The sequence below is a fragment of the Bradysia coprophila genome, unplaced genomic scaffold, assembly GCF_014529535.1.
Source record: "Bradysia coprophila strain Holo2 unplaced genomic scaffold, BU_Bcop_v1 contig_350, whole genome shotgun sequence".
NCBI lineage: Eukaryota > Metazoa > Arthropoda > Insecta > Diptera > Sciaridae > Bradysia > Bradysia coprophila.
Window position 1 is genome coordinate 1,956,077 of NW_023503608.1, and position 23,165 is coordinate 1,979,241.

Consider the following 23,165-nt stretch of genomic DNA (forward strand, 5'->3'; position numbering starts at 1 on the left):
AGTCGAATCGCAATGGTAATCGTAGTCAATTAAATTTCGATTTAGCTGGAGGCTGACTTTCTTTGTGGAAGTCACCTCAATGCTCAACGACAATTGTTTCAGACTTTCAAGTAACCAATATAAAAAAATTTGTACTTTGTACTACACAAATTGAATTTACTAAAAAAATTTACAGGAAATTTTCATGAATTTGTATTTAGAATGCGTGGTAAGTTACATTAATATGGTGACGAATATGCCATCCTGCCGTTTTTGTGACGATGACTATTCTCTTCGTCTACGAAAACTCTTCTTTGAAGGAAAACTAAAAAAAAACATCGAATTATAACCGGTGCTGAAGGAAAATATTTTTAATTTACCGAGAAACATAAACTGCGTTCTGCAATTCATTTTCAAATTCTATCGACTCCTCAGCATCTTCAACAAAGAACAAACTTCGTGCGCGATTTTGCACTGTCGGATCCAACCGAATATTCTGGAAAGTAAATTTCCATTGAGTTTATCGTCGAAAAAGTAAAAAAAAATTATTCTTTCGAGTAAGAAAACGCGAGCTTACAATTTCTGAGCTACTATCAACATCAGCCGAGCTCCTGGTTGTACCAGCCTTATATGGTCCTGTTCGAAAGTATTTTACCAATGTTGAACCACCATATTCTTCACTATCGATGGTCCACGTGCGAATGTAAAAGGCATATTGGGTGTCTGGTTTCAGATGTGACACATTACATAGAATTGGTGTTGATTTACGATTACGATAGAGAATTTCTTTCACTTGCCATCCATCACCTCCACATGCGTCACTGCCATCAAACATTGTAACATTTTGAAATGGCGCTGGCCTAAAATATACTAAATAGCCAAGCAATGAGCGGCTATCGTCGTATAAAACTGGTTCAAATTGAATGACCACTGAGTCATAATCAATTCTATTGATTTCAGCATTTAATTCCTTCATATTACATGAAGTCTTGTCACCATTTGTATCAGATGCAACTTCATCATTCGTTAAACTCGATTCACTTCGTAAGTCCATCACATTGAGCTTCAATTCTTCGATAACGTTCAAGCAAAGCTTTGGATTGAAGTGGAAAAACATTCGACCATGTTCAATTGTTACATTGTGTGTAAATAGTGCGCGAAGATTTTGATTTCCGATTACTTTAATGCCGTACTTTTCATTTCCCATTGGATCATTCTTCACAAGTCGCAGCTTTTTAAAGAATCCCAACGACACTAATGGATACGATCTCTTAATGGTCAAACTGCCTTCAATCACTTCAATCTCTGATAGAGATTTCTCCAATTCACGTACTGTATTGGCTGCAATTCGAAAAGGTTTTACCAACCAATTTTGACTAAACAAAAATGACCATTCTTACGCGCCGGATTTCTAATATGAATAACAAGCTGTCCAGTGATATATGTGCATCCGCGATACCGTTGAGCCGTTATTATACCATCAATATGCCCTGGTGGGCACACTTTCTCACAGGTTCCAACACATGGAACACATTCTCGATCTCCACTTGACACATTCGGATAAATGTTGCTTGGACAATGAAACGGTTGAACATTCTAGGAGGGGAATAAGATGTGAATTGAGCTTTGTTATACACCAAAACATATTCTTACACTTTCTAAGCCGACAACTGCGGTAACTGATGGGTTCAAAGTGAGTTCTGACGACGTTCGGAAGTACTGAATTTTCGTTAAGTCAACATGTCTTTCGTTAGCAACAATGTATGTTTGTATGTAATAGGCATAGCGAGTCTCTGGTTTCAGTTGTGTTACACTAACGTTGATTGGCGTTGAATTACGGATGCTATCGGGTACATCAAAAACTTGCCATCCATCGTCGCCGCATACATCGTTTCCATCAAACATTGTAACATTTCGATTCGGCGCTGGCTTGTAATATATCAAATAACCGAGGGGTTGATCTCGTTCAAGTGGTACGAGTTCCATAACAACATTGTTAGCATTAATTTCCTTGATTTCAATATTTAAAGTCACGATGTCAAATGCAATTTCATTGCCATTGGTATCTGGTGCAACCTCATCATCATTCAAACTCGACTCACTTCGTAAGTCAATCATATCGAGTTTCAATTCTTCGATAACGTTCAGGCGAAGCTTCGGATTGAAATGGAAAAACATTCGACCATGTTCGAATGTTACATTGTGCGTAAAGAGAGCACGAAGATTCAGATTTCCGATTACTTTTATGCCATACGTTTCCTGTCCCATTGGATTGTTCTTCACAAGACGTAGTTTTTTGAAGAATCCCAACGACACTATCGAATGCGATTGCTCAATGACCAAATTGCCTTCGATCACTTCAATCTCAGACAAAGAATTTTCCAATTCACGAACAACGGATTCTAAAATTTGATTTTAATTCAGAAATAATTTGAGAATACGATAAGTAAGATTTGATGTAAATACTTACGGTCGTCTAGATTTTTGATATTGATTACTAATCGACCATTGATATGTGTACATCCGCGGTAATGTTGAGCCGAAGATATGCTATAGATATCTCCAGGTGGACAAAATTTGTTACACGTTCCAACACATTGAATGCATTTTCGATGTCCAGAGAGTTTAACTGGATGAAAATTGCTTGGACAGTCTATGGAACATTTACCATCATGCGGAATGCATCCTAACAGTGGATCATCATCATAAGCTTCTACGTACATATACTGCCTTATAGCCCGACATTCACTTTCAGTGACACAACGGTAATTCTCGTAAGAAAACATGTTGGATGGACAACTTTTTACACATTGCAGATCCTTGGAATTACCAATGCTCAGATAACGACATGATAAACATTTACCAGTCTCATCACAACCGACACATGAATCATCACAACAATCTCCCTTTACGTTACACGTTGAATTTCCACATTTTGAGGGACAAACTAATTATCAAAGAAATTTTGAAAATCCAAGATTTTTCTCCAGATTTTATTTTGACTTACGTCCTTGGCAATGTGATTGATTCCAGCATAAAGTGTTGCCATTTAATTCAGGACACATGAGTGGACGAGTGTCATTCGTGGATGTACCAACGCATGGATAAATCGGGCAGTCGTTTGTCGCTCTGTTATCCTTGATAACATTGTTGTTACTACTCAATGTAATCAAAGTCCATTCGATTGTATCCGTGAAACAGAGCATTGGATTCTTTTCAATGCGGACATTACCTCGAGAAATTTCAGTCAACGATTTTAAACCGATTTCCTGAAATTAAATTCCACAGGGTTTCTGTTGACATCAATGAACGTCAACACAAGGTATGGTCGAATGTCAAACTTTGTATGGAGCGGAGGACATAGCGATGTCCTCCGGTTTGTATGAACAAACCATACCTGGTTTATACTTTCATTGGTTGAAATCCGATCAAAATTTCAAATTTACAATCTACCTGCAAATGAATCATTTCGTAGACAATCAATGCGTAGTTATTGATCACATAATTGCCCCGAATGACACGAAGATTCGGAAATAGTTTCCCCAATGATGTAAGTCCATGAACACGAAGTAATAGTACGTACTCGGTGACTTCGGTCAGAAGTGGAAATTCAAGGCCTTCAAAGCTCGACTCGTTGACGCCACGATCAATTAGTGTGATCATAAGATATCCTTCAATGACCCTACAGTTTGTTAAACGATTCAAATCGTCCACTGAATTTCGGATGTCTTTGCTCCGACATACTAGAAAAATTGTTAAATGGTGCGATTATGATTTGTCTCGGAATAACCAAATTCACACGAAAACTCGACTTTTCAATTTTTTGTCCGTCATTATGTAAATAAATGACTAATAAATAAACCATAGGACCAATACTCTATCTAGCAAACAAAGTCTCAGCTCAATGTGTCAAATTCACACCTTATTCCTTTGTATTCTAAAAACACTATTCTACATTTTGACTGACTACGTTGTAAATTCCAAAGGCTACTTGACACTTTCACTACCTTAATAAAAGTAGTTTGTTTGCTAGAGTATTGATTGGACTCAAAAGTTTATTTTTTAAGTATTTCTAAAAAAACGAAATTTCAACTACTTACTTTTACCAATCAAATTATTATCGCTAGAATGACCATCTCTAAGGTCAAGACTATTGCTTAAGTCCTAAAAGAAACCTTACTTTAGTAGTGTTGTTACAAAAGAAACATTAAATCTACCACTAGCGACCCGAAATTGAGAAGAAAACAGAGTAGCCAAATCATTGTATCACCAAAGACACACTGATATTTACAGGCCTGCGAATACGAACGCAGAAGTGATAAGAACTGCGAGAATTATTTTTTGTTGATGCTCTTCATTTTATCAAAAGGTTTTTTTGTGTGTTACGTTCCTCCTCACTAGTAAGAAAAAGTAACGCATGCCGACGATCAAGACTAATGCTAAATTTGCTCTTGCTTTGCAAATTTTTTCTTTTATTGTACAGATAGATTTCAGTTCTTGTACTATCTAGTTGTTCGAAAAATTTAATCTGAAGGTTAAGATATAGATGTAATACTGCAATAAATGTATCTGTATTGATAAATTTGTATGAAAAGACGTAACAGAATTGTGATAGTATGTAAGAGGTTAAGAGGTTCACTAATCAACATGTGAAGCGATTGTGTAGAAAATTTTCATGGAAACCTTCATTATTGTGGCTCGAAAATTTTCTAGATATGAGTGACGATGTTCACTTTACATTCTGGCCAACAAAAGGAGTGAAATTCACTTTTTATAGTATCTGTTTGAACGACACTTAGAAAAGCTCTCACTCAAACTTTCCGAAGTTATTGTCTATATTTTTATAACATAATGTTCCAGTCGAATCGCAATATAATTCGTACTCAATTGAATTTTGATTTAGCTGCAGGCACACTTTGTCGGTAGGAGTCACCTCACTGGTCAACGACCATTGTTTCAAAACTTTGCACTTCACTTTTTCAAATGTTTATCGCTCGGCATATATTAGTCCAACTGAAAAAATAATCGGTTTACTGGACTCCCAGTATCATGATCACATTAATTATAGCACTTTTTCACTGCTATTATTTCACCTAGGTAGATAAAATTTATTAATTTCATTAATTAAAATTTGTGCAATCAAATTTTGATTATTGTTCAGTGGATCTGGTAAACTTGCGCTTTCCGTTTTGATAGTAACTATTTGCACCCTGCGGCAAATAGACAAATAAGGTCTATTTGCACCCAACTCCAACCGAAATCACGCATTTGTTATGAAAATTCTAAGAAAAAAGTCTTCGTTTCACTGGAGAAACAAGTGGGTTTTGAAGCCTGGCTTTAGACAAACGAAAATACTTCTGACAAGCTGCCTTTGAGTTGGCTGAACCCATTCGTTACTTAACAAAAAAGCAGTTATTTTGTACCCTCGCAGCGTATCATTGCTGTTAGGTCACTAACTCCACTGAATAGTAACTTTCAAATGTGGATTTTAACGTGCATTTAATCGCGCTGCAACATTTGTGAGCGCACTGCATCTTTTTAACTCTTGCTATTTTAAACGAATACAAGAACCGAATTCCTATAACATAACATTTTGGTCCAAGAACATACTTTATGATTGACGCCCGTAAGGAAAGTCTGATAATAAATTGAATTTACTACAAAAAAGTCTTTGATAGGAAATTTTCATGAATTTTTATTTAAAGTAAGAGTCATTGGGTAAGTGACATTAATATAGTGACGCATATTAATATTTATCTTCCATGTGTGACTATTTCATACATTACTCGTTTCTGTATATAAACTCTAAGCCATACGTTATTCTGGTTGTCTAGGGATATAATTTTATTACTCTTCTAGGGTAAATTTTATTTCCGTTTTTTATTTTGAAGAAAAAAACCAATGACCCGACGGAGATTCGAACTCCGAACCTCCTGCATATCAACAAACTACGCTAACCATTACACCACCGAGTCTTCTAATATACCAGATATGCATACTCTAATGTTGCAGCGTGGGACTCAATTTATAAAGTACATAAGCAACATGTACTACAAAATTTCGTGTGTGTGTGTGTGTGTCGACGCCATGTGTTTTTTTTTCGTTTAGAACAAAAAAAAATCAAATTTTGACTAAACGGATTCTCTTCATTCAAAACTTCATTGTTTTGTGTTTTACCGAAGGATGTCTTTCGTAATTAGTTTTTCAATTGGACAAATATCTGCTGAGAAATATGCCATTGCATACGTGGTGTATCAATATGTAAAAAAGCGTAAGGTCTCAGTGCGCAGCAGATATTCGTTCGATTGGAAGTTTACTTATGGTAAAGAGATCAGAATACTTTCTTTGCAATTTATTTTGATAAAACAAAAACAAAAAAAAAAAACAAAAAATGTTTGTTGCGGGAAGAGAACTCACGATCTTATGCATAAAAAGTTCACGCTCTAGCCGATTCGGCCATTGAGACTCATGATTACATTTGATTTTGTTGTCATGAAACCCCGCATGTATGTAGAACATAAGCAATGACCATATATGTGTTAGTGACTCTGTCGCAGATAGTCTGATCATTTTAAAAAGTACATAAGTATTTAACATGCACGACAAAATGTCGCGAGTGTATGTGTGACTCGCATAATTTATTTTATCTACCTAGGTGAAATAATAGCAGTGAAAAAGTGCTATTATTTCGCCGTCGGTAGATAAAATAGCGTATTCACCTCTGTCCAAATGTTTATTTAGACACTTGGGGTTATAACATTCGCCTTCGGCTCATGCAATAACTCCCCAAGTGGCTAAATAAACATGTGGACAGAGGTGAATAATCTACTATAGAACGAAAAATAATCAAATTTTGACTAAATGGATTCTTGTTATTCAAAATTACGTTGTGTAGTGTTTTATCTCAGGATTTCGGTAACGCAATTAGTTATTCGATTGGACAAATATCTGCCGAGAAATGTGTCATTGCAAATATGGTGTAATCAATATGACAAAAAGGCTAAGGCCTCGGTGCCCAGCAGATATTTCTTCGATTAAAAATCTAGCTACTATACTGGAGATCAGTTTATTTACTATTTTTTGTGATAGAAAATGAAAAAAAAAAATGGAAAAAAATGTTTGTTATGAGGATAGAACTCACGATCATATGCATAAAACTGACGCGCTCTAGCCGATTCGGCCACCGAGATTCACGATGATTTTTCGATTTGTTGCCACGATTTTGTTTAATTGTCACACATGATGCTTTTGTATACACATAAGCCAAAGCGTTCAGTGGTGTTTGTACAGAAACGCTGAATGTATGAAATAGTCACACATGGAAGATAAAATATCGTATTGCTATGTGAGAAAAATCTCGAATCACTTCTTATGTACATATTGTATACACACGCGTTCGCTTCGCTCACTTGTTATATACAATATGTACATACGAAGTAATTCTCGATTTTGTCTCACATAGCAATAAAATACTAATATCTCCGGTTACTACTATTCTCCTCCGTACGTAAATTGCGTTCTGCAATTCATTTTCAAATTCTATCTAAAGTAAAAAAAAATATTTCTTTCGAGGAAGAAAATGTGAGCTTACTTTTGAGCTACCATCAGCATTAACCGAGCCCCCGGTTGTGTCAGGTTTATACGGTTCTGTTCGAAAGTATTTTACCAATGTTGAACCACCACACCATATTCTTCACTATTGATGGTCCACGTGCGAATGTAATAGGCATACTGGGTGTCTGGTTTCAGATGTGTTACATTAAATAGAATTGGTGTTGATTTACGATTACGATTACGATCGAGAATTTCTTTCACTTCCTATCCATCATCACCGCATGCATTACTACCATTAAACATTGTAACATTTTGCAATGGCGCCAGCGTATAGTACATCAAATAGCCAAGCAATGAGCGGCTATCGTCGTATAAAACTGGTTCAAATTGAATGACCACTGAGTCATAATCAATTCTATTGATTTCAACATTTAATTCCTTCATATTACATGAAGTCTTGTCACCATTGGTATCTGATGCAACTTCACCATTCGTTAAATTCGATTCACTACGTAAGTCAATCACATTGAGCTTCAATTCTTCGATAACGTTCAAGCAAAGCTTTGGATTGAAGTGGAAAAAGATTCGACCATGTTCAATTGTTACATTGTGTGTAAAGAGTGCGCGAAGATTTTGATTTCCGATTACTTTCCCATTGGATCATTCTTCACAAGTCGCAGCTTTTTAAAGAATCCCAACGACACTAATGGATACGATCTCTTAATGGTCAAACTGCCTTCAATCACTTCAATCTCTGATAGAGATTTCTCCAATTCACGTACTGTATTGGCTGCAATTCGATAAAGCTTAAACAACAAATTTTGACTCAACACAAATGACCATTCTTATGGGCCGGATTTCTAATATGAATAACAAGCTGTCCAGAGATATATGTGCATCCGCGATACAGTCGAGCCGTTAATATACCATCAATATGCCCTGGTGGACACACTTTCTCACAGGTTCCAACACATGAAATACATTCTCGATCTCCACTTGCAAAATTCGGATAAACGTTGCCTGGACAATGAAACGTTTGAACATTCTAGGAGGGGAATAAGATGTAAATTGAACTCTGATATGCTTCGAATTATATTCATACACTTTCTAAGCCGACAACTGCTGCAACTGATGGGTTCGATGTGAGTTCTGACGACGTTCGGAAGTACTGAATTTTCGTTAGGTCAACATGTTTTTCGTTAGCAACAATATATGCTTGTATGTAATAGGCATAGCGAGTCTCTGGTTTCAGTTGTGTTACACTAACGTTGATTAGCGTTGAATTGCGAATGCCATCGGGTACATCAACAAGTTGCCATCTATCGTCGCCGCACTCATCACTTCAATCAAACATTGTAACATTTAGATTCGGTGCTGGCTTGTAATATATCAAATCTCGTGATCTCGTTCTTAAGAATGCATGTGTAACGTAACTTACGTTCTGAGAAAGCACGCGGAAGAAAACAATACAAATATTTCAAAATCTTAGTGTCCTCTTCCTTTTTGAATGTACCATTTAATGACCCTTCGCTTTGTTTTGTGTTGTGATTAAAAATTTTTGTCGTTGTGTGTGTGATATATTTCCGAATTTTCGTTCTTCGTGTGTACCAATCAATCCTCGAATCAATCCTATATTATATCGATGATTACGTATTTATGGCACCACTTTACATGTTCAATTTGTACTTACCTTTTAAGGACGATATTTTCTCCACTATAAGCCGTACTATTTGTTGTAAATCGCCAATAGGAACACATAAAGCAAATTCTTTATTCGGTTTTCATCATAGTTTTATTGAAAAATAAATTTTTATATCAAAAATACAATTTTGAACTTAATGTCCTAAGGCACTTCGTTAGCATTACAAATTTTAGTTAGTTTTTCTCTCTCCTACTAAAATGTAGATAACGAATATGTCATGTAGCATCTTTTCATTAATTTCCTACCTGGCCTTGAATCGATGTAGAGATTTTTCTTTAATACTAAAAGCATATGTTTCAATATGAATCATTCGTTTTCTATTCACAAAAGGATTATGATCAATTTAAAATTAATTTTGTTTTGACTAGCCATAAGTCCAGGTAAAGGAAACAATTACAAAATAATTTTTATCAATAAGAGTATCTTTGGTGCAAAAGAACTAAATTCTTTGCAACATCAAACTTTTTGCTTATTGAAACAAATTATTCCGTCTCAACATCGTCTGTGCATGTTAGTGACTTCGATTCGTCAAAGCAAATTTAAAAACACTAGCAATGGATAAGCACCTCAGCTCAATTACCCTATTACAAACGGATAGTGCATCGCGATGTGAATCAACTGTTAAACAACTTAGTATAGTTTAAAATATTCCATAGTGTTCGATAAAAAAAAATCTTATTTCATGCGACCTACCATTACCATACATTTTATCATTATATAAGAAAACACTAGTCAGATCCGAATAACAGTTGACTACTCGTTTAGCCACAATTACGTATCGATCGGTACATAACACATTCGTCTCATAATCATTAACGGTATTTCCGGAAGACACACGCTAATTATGAACAAAATTGGACTGCACAGAAACACGAATGCAGCCCAGGCCAAAAATATCCAAATTGGAGTGGTTGCCAAGGTAGAAATCATTTTCGTAGGGCCGATTGGTTTTTTCTTCAGCAAATAAATGGAATTTTGTTGTCGTCGTCGTCTTCAATGCCACCTGCAAAGCAAACAGATAAAAGTTTTAGTTGTGGACAATTTATTGGATGGATTGCAAGGAAATTAGATGAAATGGAAGGCAAGCAATTGTGGTTTGTTAAAGATAAAAATAGTTTTTTTTTGCCATTGTACATTCGTGTGAATCCAAAAAGATAATGGATTATAAAGTTGGTAGAAGAACGTTTGAGTCCCTCTTCAGAAGTAGGTCATTTCTTGTCATAGCAGATTTATCTACACGTAAACTGTAAAACTTCCTCAACTTTCCCTTTTCAACTAATTTTTAACTGTCAAATTGAGAAAAAAAAAATCTGAGACCTCGCTCCAGTGCAGATCCAGTTCCCGAAATGGTCTTCATTATGCCTGCTTGTTTTAGTTATACTTTCAGAATTTATACTTCCATAACTACACTAGAAAAACCATAAACTATAAAAACTTGACCTGACCTGACCACAAAATTTCAGGGAAGCCTGACAGGTTTCACGTCATTTGCATTCTGATTACTATATCCGCGTTTCAGGTCAATCTAGTTTAGGTTAGAATTGATTATATCAGGTTCACGTATTTCATGACCCGTTCCGAGCTTCAAAACGATCATATAGGATATAGACTGACAGCCTTCAGTATCGCAGCACCCGGTAGGTTATACTATAAAACATTCAACTGAGGGACTTTGACTCTTCACCAAGGAAATGTCTATTTGAAATCATAGTTAACGTCTAGCATACGGTACAAGATCATGTATGTATATGATCGTTATATGTAATGGCCACTATTTGAACAAAGTAAAGGAAAGTGCTTTTTATTTAGCTGACAGAGAAAATTAAAATAGGAATTGAACAAAAGTCATTTTCATACTATATGGAACTGCGAACATTAGGTGTTTGTAAAACAAACAAATTATGTACAGCGACCACCTCTCTTACATCACATAAATAATCAGCGATAACAATATCGCCAAACCAGTTCCATTGGTTCAAGTAGATTTTTACATTGTCTAGCAATTTGCGCATAAACGATAATCAATCAAGTCTCAAATTAAATGACCTCTAAAAAAACGAAATATTATCCATTCATACCCAGATGTGAGACACTAGACGCAAGAATTTTAACACAATATAATTTACACAACAAAAAATAGCGTTAACAGACAGCGATCAGTAACCTATAACCGGAAGTCCTTCACATTGAGGCGTTAATAAAAACAGAACCGTGCATATTTCAAGGTGGATTGTGTTAGCAAAAAATGGTGAGAAATGGAACGTTAAGAAAGATGGAATTTATAACCGAATACAAATGAGCATATTGACGCTCCATTCAAAAAATGATGCCACTAGCATTACACTACACTGTCTGTCTATTTACTTTATGCTGCAATTATGTTCTAATTGACATGCTAGATGAAAACTAGCTCATTGATGGGAATAATTGAGAACTTACACAAATGCAGAATAAATTTTTTGCTCAAATGTGCTGTCGAAAACTGAAGTGACTCCTTTTAACAAACACAATTTCAGAAATGCACTCAAAACTTAGTGCATTTATTGTTCAAAATGCACAACTGTTGCATGTAAACTATTATCGCAATGCTAACTCCAACACAACCAGACAAAGAACAACGACCAACTAAATGTACAATTCATAAATAACAACCAGCAATGCTCGTACATTATTTTTATTTTTTTTCCGTTGAAGGTATTCCACTAGAACGAACCATGTAAATGAACATGTAATGGTCGATTCATGTGATCGCTTTGTTCGACTTGGATGTAATTAAAATTTGCGTAGATTTTTATAAATTGTGCTGTAAAGCCGTAGTTATTCTTGTAATCGATTCATGTTTGGAATTAAAAAAAATGAAAATAAAATTTCAATAGGACATTAAGTTGTGACGATGGACGTCATCGATGCGTTTGGATGGTATAATTATAATCTTCAAGTCTGCGAATTAATTGGTTAGCTCTATGATTCTCACATTAGGGTTGTCCAAAGAGCTTCCACTTCCATTCAGGCATCCAGTTTTTCGATGCAACTTGAAAACTTCTACTGCACTAAATTGGCAATTGAATTACCATCAAAATGAGCTATTACAGTCCAAAATCGAAAATATTTTTTATGACTGTCATGACTTTATGACTTTTTATGTCAAAGTTTCCCGAGTTTAACGTTTTTCCAACAAGTCAAAAATTTCCCCCCCAACTTGTCAGAATCTTTGAAAATCGGTTTTGCGCGACCTCTAGATGATTACTTTTGTTCTATGATTTTTTCAAAAATGAACTCCTTATCAGACAAGGATTCAGAAAAAACTGGTAGGCCAAAAGGACTGAATTTTATTATGTTCTTCAGACAAGTCATTGCAAAGATTTATTCGCATTTCAGTCGGCTGAAAATACTTTCTGTAGAGCCGGATAAAAAGATGCACATAAGTAAATGGTTGCCATTATTGTAAAGTTGTATCTCTCAGTGGGTTTCAGTTATCACAAATGTTATCTTTTTGACTAATTCAAGAGATAGCAAACTGTATGATTGATCTGAAGCGAAATATTACAAAAGTTTTGAAGTAAAAAAAAACGTTAAACTGGGACATCACGCTGAACTATCATCGTTAATAAACAATCTTGCTTGGCAGTCTAAGTGAATGATTTATCTCGAGTGATTAAACAGACAATTAGAGATACAACTACTAAAAGTATGAAAGTACATCTACAAACAATTATTGTCACGATTTATGATGAATATGTCTGAGTTGAGCCATGAAGCATCAACCATAACGTTACGACTATTTTCAAATGTTTTTTTCATAATAAGAAATTGAGATTAATTTTGTTGTGTACAGTTGCTGTTGTCTAATGGGAAGGTCAAGTTCAAAACATCATTCAGAAACAAAAATTTATTCCCTTGACTGAAAGTCAGGGTCTTATGAAAGAAAATACCCTTAAATGTCCGTAACGCTAAGTTCACTTTGATATTTTGAAAATGTTCTACATTGGCAAAAAACGTTAAATACAGAAAACGTCCGTACACTTGTGGACTCGATAACTCGAGTAATTCTTTACCGATTTACAAAATTTTGGTTTTAATCGACGGAGAATGAAAATCATGAGGTTAAGTTCGTAGATGGGCAATATTGGGATAATGAGATGGGAGTAATTCTCAAGAGAATTTTATTCCTGGTTACCGCGATAACTTCCCTAATTCTTATCAGATTTTCAAATTTTTTGTGTTATTCGACGAAGATTGAAATTCTTGAGGTTGAGTTTGCAGATGGATAATGTTAGAACAACAAGATGGGAGAAATTCTACACAGACGCTTTTCCTTGTGGACTCGATAGCTCAAGTAATTCTTTACCGATTTGCAAAATTTTGGTTTTAATCGACGGAGAATGAAAATCATGAGGTTAAGTTCGTAGATGGGCAATATTGGAGTAATGAGATGGGAGTAATTCTTAAGAGATTTTTTTACTTGTTACCGCGATAACTTCCATAATTCTTATCCGATTTTCAAAGATTTTGTCTTAATCGACGAAGATTGAAAATCTTGAGGCTGAGTTTGCAGATGGATAATGTTCGAACAACGAGATGGGAGAAATTCTACACAGACGCTTTCTCTTGTTACCGCGCGATAACTTGAGTAATTTTTACCCGATCTTAAAAATTTTTGTTTTAATTGACAGAGAATTAATTTATTAAAGGAAAATGCGCAAAAAAAGACTGCTCACAATAATGACGCAGCCAGTAAAAAAGCGATCTTTTCTAAAATTAAATTTACAATAAATAAAAATCATCTATCCTGCTTTTCCCTAATGTGCCCAAAATACAGGCAGCGTTTCCACGTTGGATAGCGATTGAAATTCGTTGCAAAAGATAGTCCTTTGATCTAACCTCACCAGTTGCCTTTTTCATTAATGATCCCAATTTGTCCACAAATTTCTTCGTTTCAGGACCCATGCAACCTAATGTCTCGAAAGCAAGCGGAGTGAATAAATAATTTTGCTTTAATTTCATACAATGATTATGTTTATGCCTCTCCGCTCTGTCAGCAATTGACCGTGCTTTCTTTGATGAATCGGTAATATAGGATGCAGCCATTGTATCTCTCACAGTTACATCCCACAACAATGATCTACCATGACTCCATGGTATCAAAGTCACTCCATCAGGTCTTTTACCATCATCTCGTGAGATACCAGGTGGCTGTATTATGTTAGGAATACCTGCACTAGAAAAACCATGAGAGAAAATCATATTCATACTGTCATGTCTAGCGAATTTTCCTTCTGCACATTTAGCACATGATAGACCATGTAAACCATCTTTTGCAACAATCTCACCACAAACACATTTATGTTCTTCGCATAATTGAGCACCCAGTCGAAGACCAACAGCAATTCTAGAGGTGTTATTATCCAGTAACAATCCCAATTGACTCGATGGAACCACCTGCAGCCACTTTGAAGATTCTTTAGTCGATGGCGCAAGTAGTCTGGCACGAGTCTTAAGATCACCAGATTCGAACATCTCATTAAATTGATGCTTGATCTTAGGTAGGTCCCAATTTCTTTGTTCTTTTCTCAATACCTCATTTTCTGGAATAAATTCAATTGGAATTTCAGAAATAAATTTTAAAATTTCTTCATCAATAATTTCTAGACCAAACTTCTGAAGTATCATGTTAGATAAATTTGATGAAGAATAAATAGAAGACAAATACGCTGGTACTGCTAGCTCCTCAACTCTTCGAACACCCAAACCCCCAAATGACAACGGAGAAGAAGCCTGATCCCACGATGAACCTTCTACTCTAGTATTCGTAATAGCTTCTAATGTTGATCGAAAAATTTCGTCAACAGCCTTAAGACTATCCGACAACAAATAAGCTTCAGAAGCACGCAACAAATAACTGAATCTACAACTACTCAAAGACTTCCTGAACACACACAAAGCAGGATGAACATCCATCAATCTCACCCTGTCACACATCAACTTAATCTCTTGCATCTTTGACGAAAACATCCTTTTTAGACCAGACTCAAATATCGGGGCACCTAACATCTCTAGAGACGACTCATCAACCTTTTTAATACCTGGCAACAAGGCCGATATCTCAGCATACATACAAGCCTCTTCATCAGCAGTCGCATTAATGAAGAAAACCTCACACTTACTAGCATTCAACTGTAGCCCTGAAACCTCATAAAACGACAAAACTTTCTGAATATCAACTAGAACTGTTGATAATTCATCACCAATACAACCATCATCTAAATACCAACCATTAAACCTAGACAAAAGAGAATGAGTCATCTTCATAATTCCTATACAGAAACCCGGCGGACCTAATGGATCTCCTTGTTGATATCCTCTCTGCGACAAAAAAGGGTCGTCAAGAAAATAAAGATTCGAATGAAGCCTATACGCTTGCTGCAACAAAGGCAGCAACTCAGGATAAATGTCCTCCACTTCACCTAACATAAACTTCCTGAAAATCATGTTAAAAGCATTCTCAAAATCAAACTTGACTAAAGCCATCGGCTTACCATGCCTAGCCTTACAATACCTAGGTACCGAATGAACCAAAGCCTCAGCACCTCCTTTTACACCGAAACCAAACTGAACGGGTTTCAACTTCTCTACTAACACATCTCTAACCTTAAAATTCGAAATCTTTCCTGCCATACGCCTCCAAACAAGGCCAACTGCTATCGGCCGCACATCGCTCTCTCCCTTATTAAGAGCAGTTAAAGAAGCACCAAAAAAAACTTTTGACACATCATTCTGCACTTTACCTGACCGAACAACATCCATCAATGAACAAATCACCTTCAATAAACGATTTGCTGAATCGCCACAAGTAAATTCCCAATTCCCCCAATTCCTCCGGACGAGCTCAAAGGAAAATTCCTAATCGCACGAACAACTTCATTCACCGTAGTGAGACCTATATCGACATCTACCTCCACCTGCTCAAAAACGTCACCATTATCAACCGGGTGCTTAGCCTGCAACTTAACTGCTGTCTCAACTGTTTGAGGGGCTACCGACTCGCTAGAACACAAAACTCTAACCGCACCCTTAATATCGCCCTCGCTCACCTTCCTGGTCGCAGTCTTAACTACAATACTATCTCTATCAAGTATGGAGTAGTGAGTTTGGAGTAATTGTAAACATAACTTGTTTACCACGACATTTTTGCAACGGATTTCCAGAAAAATTTCTTATTTGACGAGTAGTGAAATCCTGGATTTCTGGTCTAACAATTAAGAAGTACTTCCCAAAAGAGTTTTTGCTTGCTTGAGAAACCGATAGCTCGAGTAATTCTCAGAGGCTTCAAAAATCAATTTCGACCAGTAGCGTAATTCATGTGGTTAAACTCGAACATTGGAATTTAATTGGACTAGTAATCTGGGATATACGACAATTTTTGCGTGAAATCCGTATTCTTAAAAGAATTTTTTTCGTTCCTAAAATGTTTGAACGAGTGTGAACTTTGTGGCCAGAGCGAAGCGAGGGCCGTAATTCACACGAGTTATATTTTTTCAAGAGGTAGGCAGGAAATACGCCAAATTATACTCAGACGCTTTTCCTTGTTATCGTGATAACTTAAGTAATTTTTACCCGATTTTAAGTTCGTAGATGGATAATATTGGAGTAGTGAGGTTGGAGTATAATTGTAAACACAACTTGTTACCGCGACATTTTTGCAACGGATTTCCAGAAAAAAAAATTATTCGACGAGTAAGTGAATCTGGATTTCTGGTCGAACAATCTAGAAGTCTAGAACAATCTTACTTGCTTGATAACACGATAACTCGAGTAATTCTCAGAGGCTTCGAAAATCGCAGATTTGAAAATATTAAGTGTTTTCGACCAGTATCGTAATTCATGTGGTTAAATTCGAACATTGGACTTTATTGGACTGGTAATCTGCGATATACGACAATTTTTGCGTGAAATCGCGTTCTTAAAAGAAATTTTTCGTTCCTAAAGTGTTTGCACGAGTGTGAATTTTGCCAGAGCCGTATTTCACATGAGTTTTTTTTTTTCAAGAGGTAAGCAAGAAATGCGCCACCTGTTCAGCGCTTTTAGTAGACTATATAGGAGACTCAACTTAGGAGTAAGACATCGCTCGCTGGACATCAATTCATAGCTCTTTTTGTTTCTTCAGGAAATTAAATAAACATGAGTAAAATGAAGCATCCCCTTTTCATGTGACTTTAATTTTGTGATCTCAAAAACACCACCTCATTTAAAAATGGTTAGAAAACTAAGGCTGGAATTATAGAAAAAAATAGCCAGTCAAGGGACCTGACCCACCCAAGAGGTGGGGCCTAGTTTAAAAAAAAACATTTTTCGAATAAAATCATAAAACTTTAATGCTCGGTACCTATATGGTGACATAGTGCTTTTGATTTGTTCACACGCACAAAAACATTAAAAGTGTCTCTTGGCGTCGAATCGTTTGTGATATTAGTATGTATTTTGTCCAAGGCAACCGACCTTAACGAACAATAATTATTTTACTTTATTTCGTTTGAATTCATATAGTAAGTAACCAATATTGAAGCCCGGAGGTGGTATTGATTCAGGTGATTAATTTCAAATTTTTAGAAGTATGCTCGACAAAGTCAATTATTCGTTAATAGGTGGATGTCTACCACAGCCAACTAATTTGTAGTCTACATCGAGGCGTTTCAAAATGATTTTTCTGTAACTAACCGAAGTTACATGGACCGATTTAAGTGTATCTACTGTACGTGTACGTAGGTTAATCATTTTTTCAATGATTCACTGCTAATAACTAATTCACTATCTATCTTTGCACACTAGTCGTGTGCTTTCTTACATTTAATTTTGGTAAACATTCGGTCGAGATAGTCGACAACATTCTTCCGAGGGTTTTCTTATCTGTTGAATACATGGGAATTTCGATGCCATTGTTATGAATAAATGTCAGGCCATAATGATGAATGGATAAGAAAATTGAAGAGATTTTATCAGATGCGCATTTGAATTTAAGCTTTCGGTACTGTGGCACTCTGGCAACTGCTTCAGATTACTATTTTTAGTAAAAACTCGACTTGAACGATTTTTGTTTTCGTTTGTCTTTCCAAAGTTTAGGAGACTGTTCGGAATTCGATGGAAAATGGCAAATCGTCTCTGTAAAGGAGCCAAGGTACATTTGTATTGATTCCTAGGCACTGCTTTCAGACGAATTCATACTTTCCATTATCTAACTAAAAGGTTACTAAATGGGAAGTCTTAAGCAAAAGGTGTGATCCGGCTCCGCCTCGGATTGACAACCATCGTGTGCGCAAAGTATCGATTTATCAAATTGTTAGTATGCAAATGTTATGCACGAAAGTAATTTACATACTCCTAAGGATTATATCCCTCGCCGACGGCTCTGTATACAAACTTTCCCCTCGTGAGTAAGGTAAATTTTCCCGCAGGTACTTAATGTACTATTATTCAAAAACTTGAGGTAAAGTTTTGGATCCGTGCAGTAAAGTTAACTTTACCTCACGTTTTTCAATAAATGAATATTGTCGTCTTTTGTTGTTTAGATAAATCTAATTTTGTGCTTAGTGACAAGCCTCTAAGATCAGACAGTTTTTTTTAATGAAACATTTCTACTACCCACCCACAAAAAATAAAAATTTTCTAGAGAATTTGGACGAGTAAGTAGAAGTTTACTTTATTGTGTGAATAAATTCATTTCGTTTAATCTTCATCTCCACACAAACACATCATAAAATTTCGAATATTTTTGTATATAAGATGCAACCAAACTTTTCTGTATACAGAAAGAACACACCATAAAAAGGTCTTGATAAAATTTTTGATAAAAGAAACAAATTAATTTAAGCGATGACGTAAATGCGGCATAATAATAACAAAATTCTAAAAACTTACATGATATAAAAGTACGGTTCGTTGTCTTTGCTGTCCTTCCTCTCCATTTTCCGTCCAACCGAATTCATCGACACACTCGATACATCCGATGCATTACTACATAGACTTTCGCTTCGTTTGCGTCCAGCCACATTGCCCACATCTGAACTATTAGTTTGGAGGCTCGTCTTGTTTGTTGGTAATACGTTACCAATGAAACTTTTGATGTTGTCCATGATGAATATAATTTCGGGTTTTTATAAACGCTTGATGATGGTATAATGTTCAAGTGTGCTCTTATCGCGTCGAGATTGGATTCAAGTGATGAATTTTAATTGGAAAGGTCAAATGCGATTTGTGAGTGTTTTTTTTATATTTCGTGCGTTGCCAACTGAAAGTGTACATAGAAAAGATAACAAATTTTGTTATTGTTTTTTTTTCATCAACTTACGGTTAAGTGATAACTAATTAAAGTAAATTAACCTTATCTATCAAAGACGACATAATGCTACATTTTAAATGATTGATTAACCTTTTATAGACCACAAACATATCACACGAAAAATTATTGAGTTTATTGAGTTGATATTGAGTTGATTTATTGACGCTAAGCATTTTTAATGTTTATAAACCAAATCTTCTACTTCATTATTTTTAACATACATTTTGCTGTACATTAGCCTTAGACAAAGCAAGTCCATTTCTCTTAAACTCGCACTTAGATTTTTCTAAGAGTAATATCAACTCAATATCTTGCATAACCAAAAAGGAAAGATAGATTTTCTCCACAACATACAAAGATCTCAACATTGCTTCATGACACTAATTCCTTTTGCCCTATAGTCAACCTTTTTGCAAAATAACTGTCGAAATAAAAAAAAATCTTGAGCAGAAGCAACTCAACATTAACAGAAATCCCAAGGTTTTGTTACCTACGCAGAAATTCAATTTGAAAATTTAGGCTTATCATTCGGAAACTTATGATTTCTAAGCTTTATGTATGTTTATGTATGTTCAATTGAAGGTTTGTCTGGAGATAATGAAAAGGTTTTAAGATAACGAAAGCGTTTGAACATTGATACAAGCTTACGGGGAAATCAAAGTCTATTTCGTGAATGGATTATGACGATTCGTCAACATTACGACACAGACTAAAGTTTACATTTTGTTCAGGTATATCGACTTTAAGTTTAAGCCCAAAATTCACAAAGCTTTGCACAATTTTTAAGACAAAAATTATTTTCTCATCGTATTGACAATAGGTTGCATTCTGAATATAGTTGGCTATAATTATTAGAACACGTTGATACCGTTCGGTTAATATAAAGTGTAAACAAAATTATTTTTAGACACAATTTTTATTGTCCTTGAAATGTTCTCTTCGTTGTTAATTCTTAAGTTCTGCGTAAAAAGCCAAAACAAATAAAAAACATCTGCAGATTAAGAAGTAATGCACGAACATCTAAATTAAACAACGCTTTCAATTTTAATGATAATATTGCACACAGTGGTGTCTGGTGTACCAACATACATACATAGCCGATTCGGGAAAGGTTATTCGTCAGATATGATATCAACAACGCAACGCAGAGAAAAATGAACTATGACCTCTGGTTATGTGCTATTTCATATAGCCAGGGTGTAATGTTAAAACTAGTAAAGGTAAGATTATGCCGATAGAATGATGGCTTTTATCAAAAGTATATTTTCTATTTCGACGTTACTTTGTTCTTCAAATAATCGATTCTGTTTTTGATAGCATTTTGGTGTCACTCAATTGCTCATTCTAGATTCTAGTCTAGCTTGCACCGGTTGTTTTTTAATTCTGCAAGTCCTTTTACTACAAAATACTCCTTGGAAATTTGTATACTGACGAGAATTGTGAGTAACGAAAACCTACAATGTGTTACACAAACTTGGAGATACTAATCAATGAGCTTACATTATTGTACTTCGAATTTTCGTTCAACCATTCACAAAAGGAATATCAGCTATTAATATTATCTATTACTTCTTTTGATGTATGTATTTTCAAGATATTGCTAATAAGAGACCGGCTAAGTCAGAGTTTGTCGTTTAGTCCTAAGTTCGTTTTTAATAACAGACGATAGCTGATATGCTGCTATGAATATGCAACAACTGTAACAACCAGTTACAAGACAAACGTTGCAAATTACTTGTGCATTTTGGTTGAATAGCAGGTGAATAGCAACTAAATAATGGAAAATTTTTGGATTTTGTACGTGAAAGATGAGTTTCTATACCTGAGTGCGAAGTGCGAAAGGAAAAATACTGGTACTTCACTGACGTATTCATGAGTATGAGTACTGCGTTGTTGAATCTTTCGGCAATAGTCTTATAAGGGATATCCGGAAGATTACAGGTTTATAAGTCATAAAATATACTCATGATAAATATTTGAAGCGTCGCAATTGGTAGCGATAGATTTTCCCGACTATTTAGGAATTCCTGGAATGAACTCACCTAGCATATGAGTAGAATATTGCTTATGTCAAATAGAATAATATTTAAATGATTTACCCTAATGACATGACCTCGACTCGACACAATGGTTTTCCATTTTTACTCTGTTTCGTACACTGGTACACTGTCGTTTGTTATTACATTTGACAGAACAAATTTTCTTCTATAATGCTAGGTGCTTTGTTTCCTGATGATAATAAAAATATCCGTCTCAGAAGTGTTTTTCACTCTTGGTAATGTTGCGTCTACCGTGATGGTGGTAGAGAACAACAATAACGAGAAAAAACCAACATTTCGCAATACCAAAAAGATATCCATTTTACAACGACATAACAAACCGAATATTTACCTTGACAACAACGAAACGAACATTATTTTTTTTGTTCGTTTTCTTCATTTTTATTTTCATGTTATTTTTATACATTCGAGCGCGATATTAAATGTGAGACTTCGGGTGAAAGAAAAAGATATTACCAATGCTGATATCTGAACCGATTGAACCAGCTGTTTTTGTTTGGCTTTTGGTTTAAAAATAAACTCGGATGTTACAAAAAGGCTACATGGGTATTGGGGCATATTAATAATGTAAATAAGACATTGTTCGCGACGTTTTTCAATTGCGTATTAATTATAAATTAGCAAAAAATTAAATTTTTTCCATTTTTAATTTACTGGAAGTACCTAATCGTCTATAATACGAACTAAAAATTTCATATTTTGTAAAATCAATTTAAAACTTTGCACTCGCAACGATTGCAGCTCGAAGGTCTGATTAATATAAATTGATGCAAAATTAAACTTACAATATTTTAGATTAAAGTTCAACGAATGTTATCAATTCACAGCACACTCCCTGTTTGTACTTTCACTAAGCAATGTTCACTTAAAAATGTCTTTGTGTAGTCGCCCGATATTCTGATTTATTTCTATTAAGTGTCGATTCACTTGAATAAAATTTAGTCAATCTGTCGATTCCTTATCTCTTTAAGATAATTTTTTGTCTTCATTAAATTAAAGAACAATCTCGAAGTGGGTCTGTCGTACGATAATAAATGGCACTTGTGTTTCGTTCCAACAGAAATATTGAAAATAGCAAGAAATAAGGAGACACACCGATTCTACTAAAACATTAAAATGAACTGAACATAAGACGACAACCGCTGAGCTGTATTTATTTCTTGAAGTTATTTTTTTTTACTGTAAAACGGTGTTGGTGTTTTTAGTTATCAGATGTTCCGTTGGTTGTACATGTGGTTGTTATATATACTTAGCGTATGAGCAGCTTTAAGGGGTATTGGTTTTGATGTCTTGCAAACATGGTCGGTAAGAAATCTGTCTCTTTCTGTCCCGTCAAACAAGTTTGTTATAGATAGGGCATTTTGAAAGTATACTCACCGGTAGACGTTACATATCTCAAAGAAGTGTCTTAGAAAAATCCCGTTAAATTATCCGGTTGATAGGAAGTATGTGGGTGAATACATTGCTGTCACCTGCCATGATTTTCATAATCTTTATTGTTACATGATAAGAAAATTTCGCTCTCGGCTATTGATGA

The 23,165-nt window shown here is 35.3% G+C and overlaps 1 protein-coding gene and 2 long non-coding RNA genes across 5 annotated transcripts; all 3 read right to left on the bottom strand.

Annotated features, from left to right (window-relative positions):
* Positions 1-202: 202 nt before the first annotated feature.
* Positions 203-4,245, bottom strand: LOC119079992 (insulin-like receptor). 3 transcript variants are annotated; one of them, XM_037188157.1, is made up of 10 exons: positions 4,197-4,245; positions 4,080-4,143; positions 3,433-3,722; positions 2,987-3,248; positions 2,450-2,926; positions 1,633-2,381; positions 1,380-1,575; positions 557-1,320; positions 360-475; positions 203-304 (listed from the first exon to the last, which is right to left on the bottom strand). In XM_037188157.1, the coding sequence occupies exons 1-10, from the start codon at positions 4,239-4,241 to the stop codon at positions 265-267; spliced, it is 3,003 nt and encodes a 1,000-aa protein (XP_037044052.1). In that variant the 5' UTR covers positions 4,242-4,245; the 3' UTR covers positions 203-264. The 3 variants fall into 3 exon arrangements, 2 of the variants coding, with proteins under 2 accessions (XP_037044052.1, XP_037044053.1); XR_005088262.1 differs by lacking the exon at positions 203-304 and having other exon boundaries at positions 557-702; positions 773-1,320; XM_037188158.1 differs by lacking the exons at positions 203-304; positions 360-475 and having other exon boundaries at positions 577-702; positions 777-1,320.
* A 5,057-nt stretch (positions 4,246-9,302) lies between these two features.
* LOC119080117 lies at positions 9,303-13,165 on the bottom strand. Its single transcript, XR_005088270.1, has 2 exons — positions 11,675-13,165; positions 9,303-10,238 (listed from the first exon to the last, which is right to left on the bottom strand). It is a non-coding gene; the product is annotated as an uncharacterized LOC119080117 (long non-coding RNA).
* A 6,221-nt stretch (positions 13,166-19,386) lies between these two features.
* Positions 19,387-23,043, bottom strand: LOC119080119. The gene is made up of 2 exons (XR_005088272.1): positions 22,414-23,043; positions 19,387-19,517 (listed from the first exon to the last, which is right to left on the bottom strand). It is a non-coding gene; the product is annotated as an uncharacterized LOC119080119 (long non-coding RNA).
* Positions 23,044-23,165: the final 122 nt, after the last annotated feature.

Excerpts from the sequence above, each read along its gene's own strand:
- LOC119079992 (XM_037188157.1), bottom strand. The coding sequence starts at position 4,241 with ATGATTTGGCTACTCTGTTTTCTTCTCAATTTCGGGTCGCTAGTG. Across the intron at positions 3,723-4,079 it reads TAATAATTTGATTGGTAAAA|TATGTCGGAGCAAAGACATC; the intron begins GTAAGTAGTTGA and ends CAATTTTTCTAG. Across the intron at positions 476-556 it reads TTGATAGTAGCTCAGAAATT|AATATTCGGTTGGATCCGAC; the intron begins GTAAGCTCGCGT and ends TTTACTTTCCAG.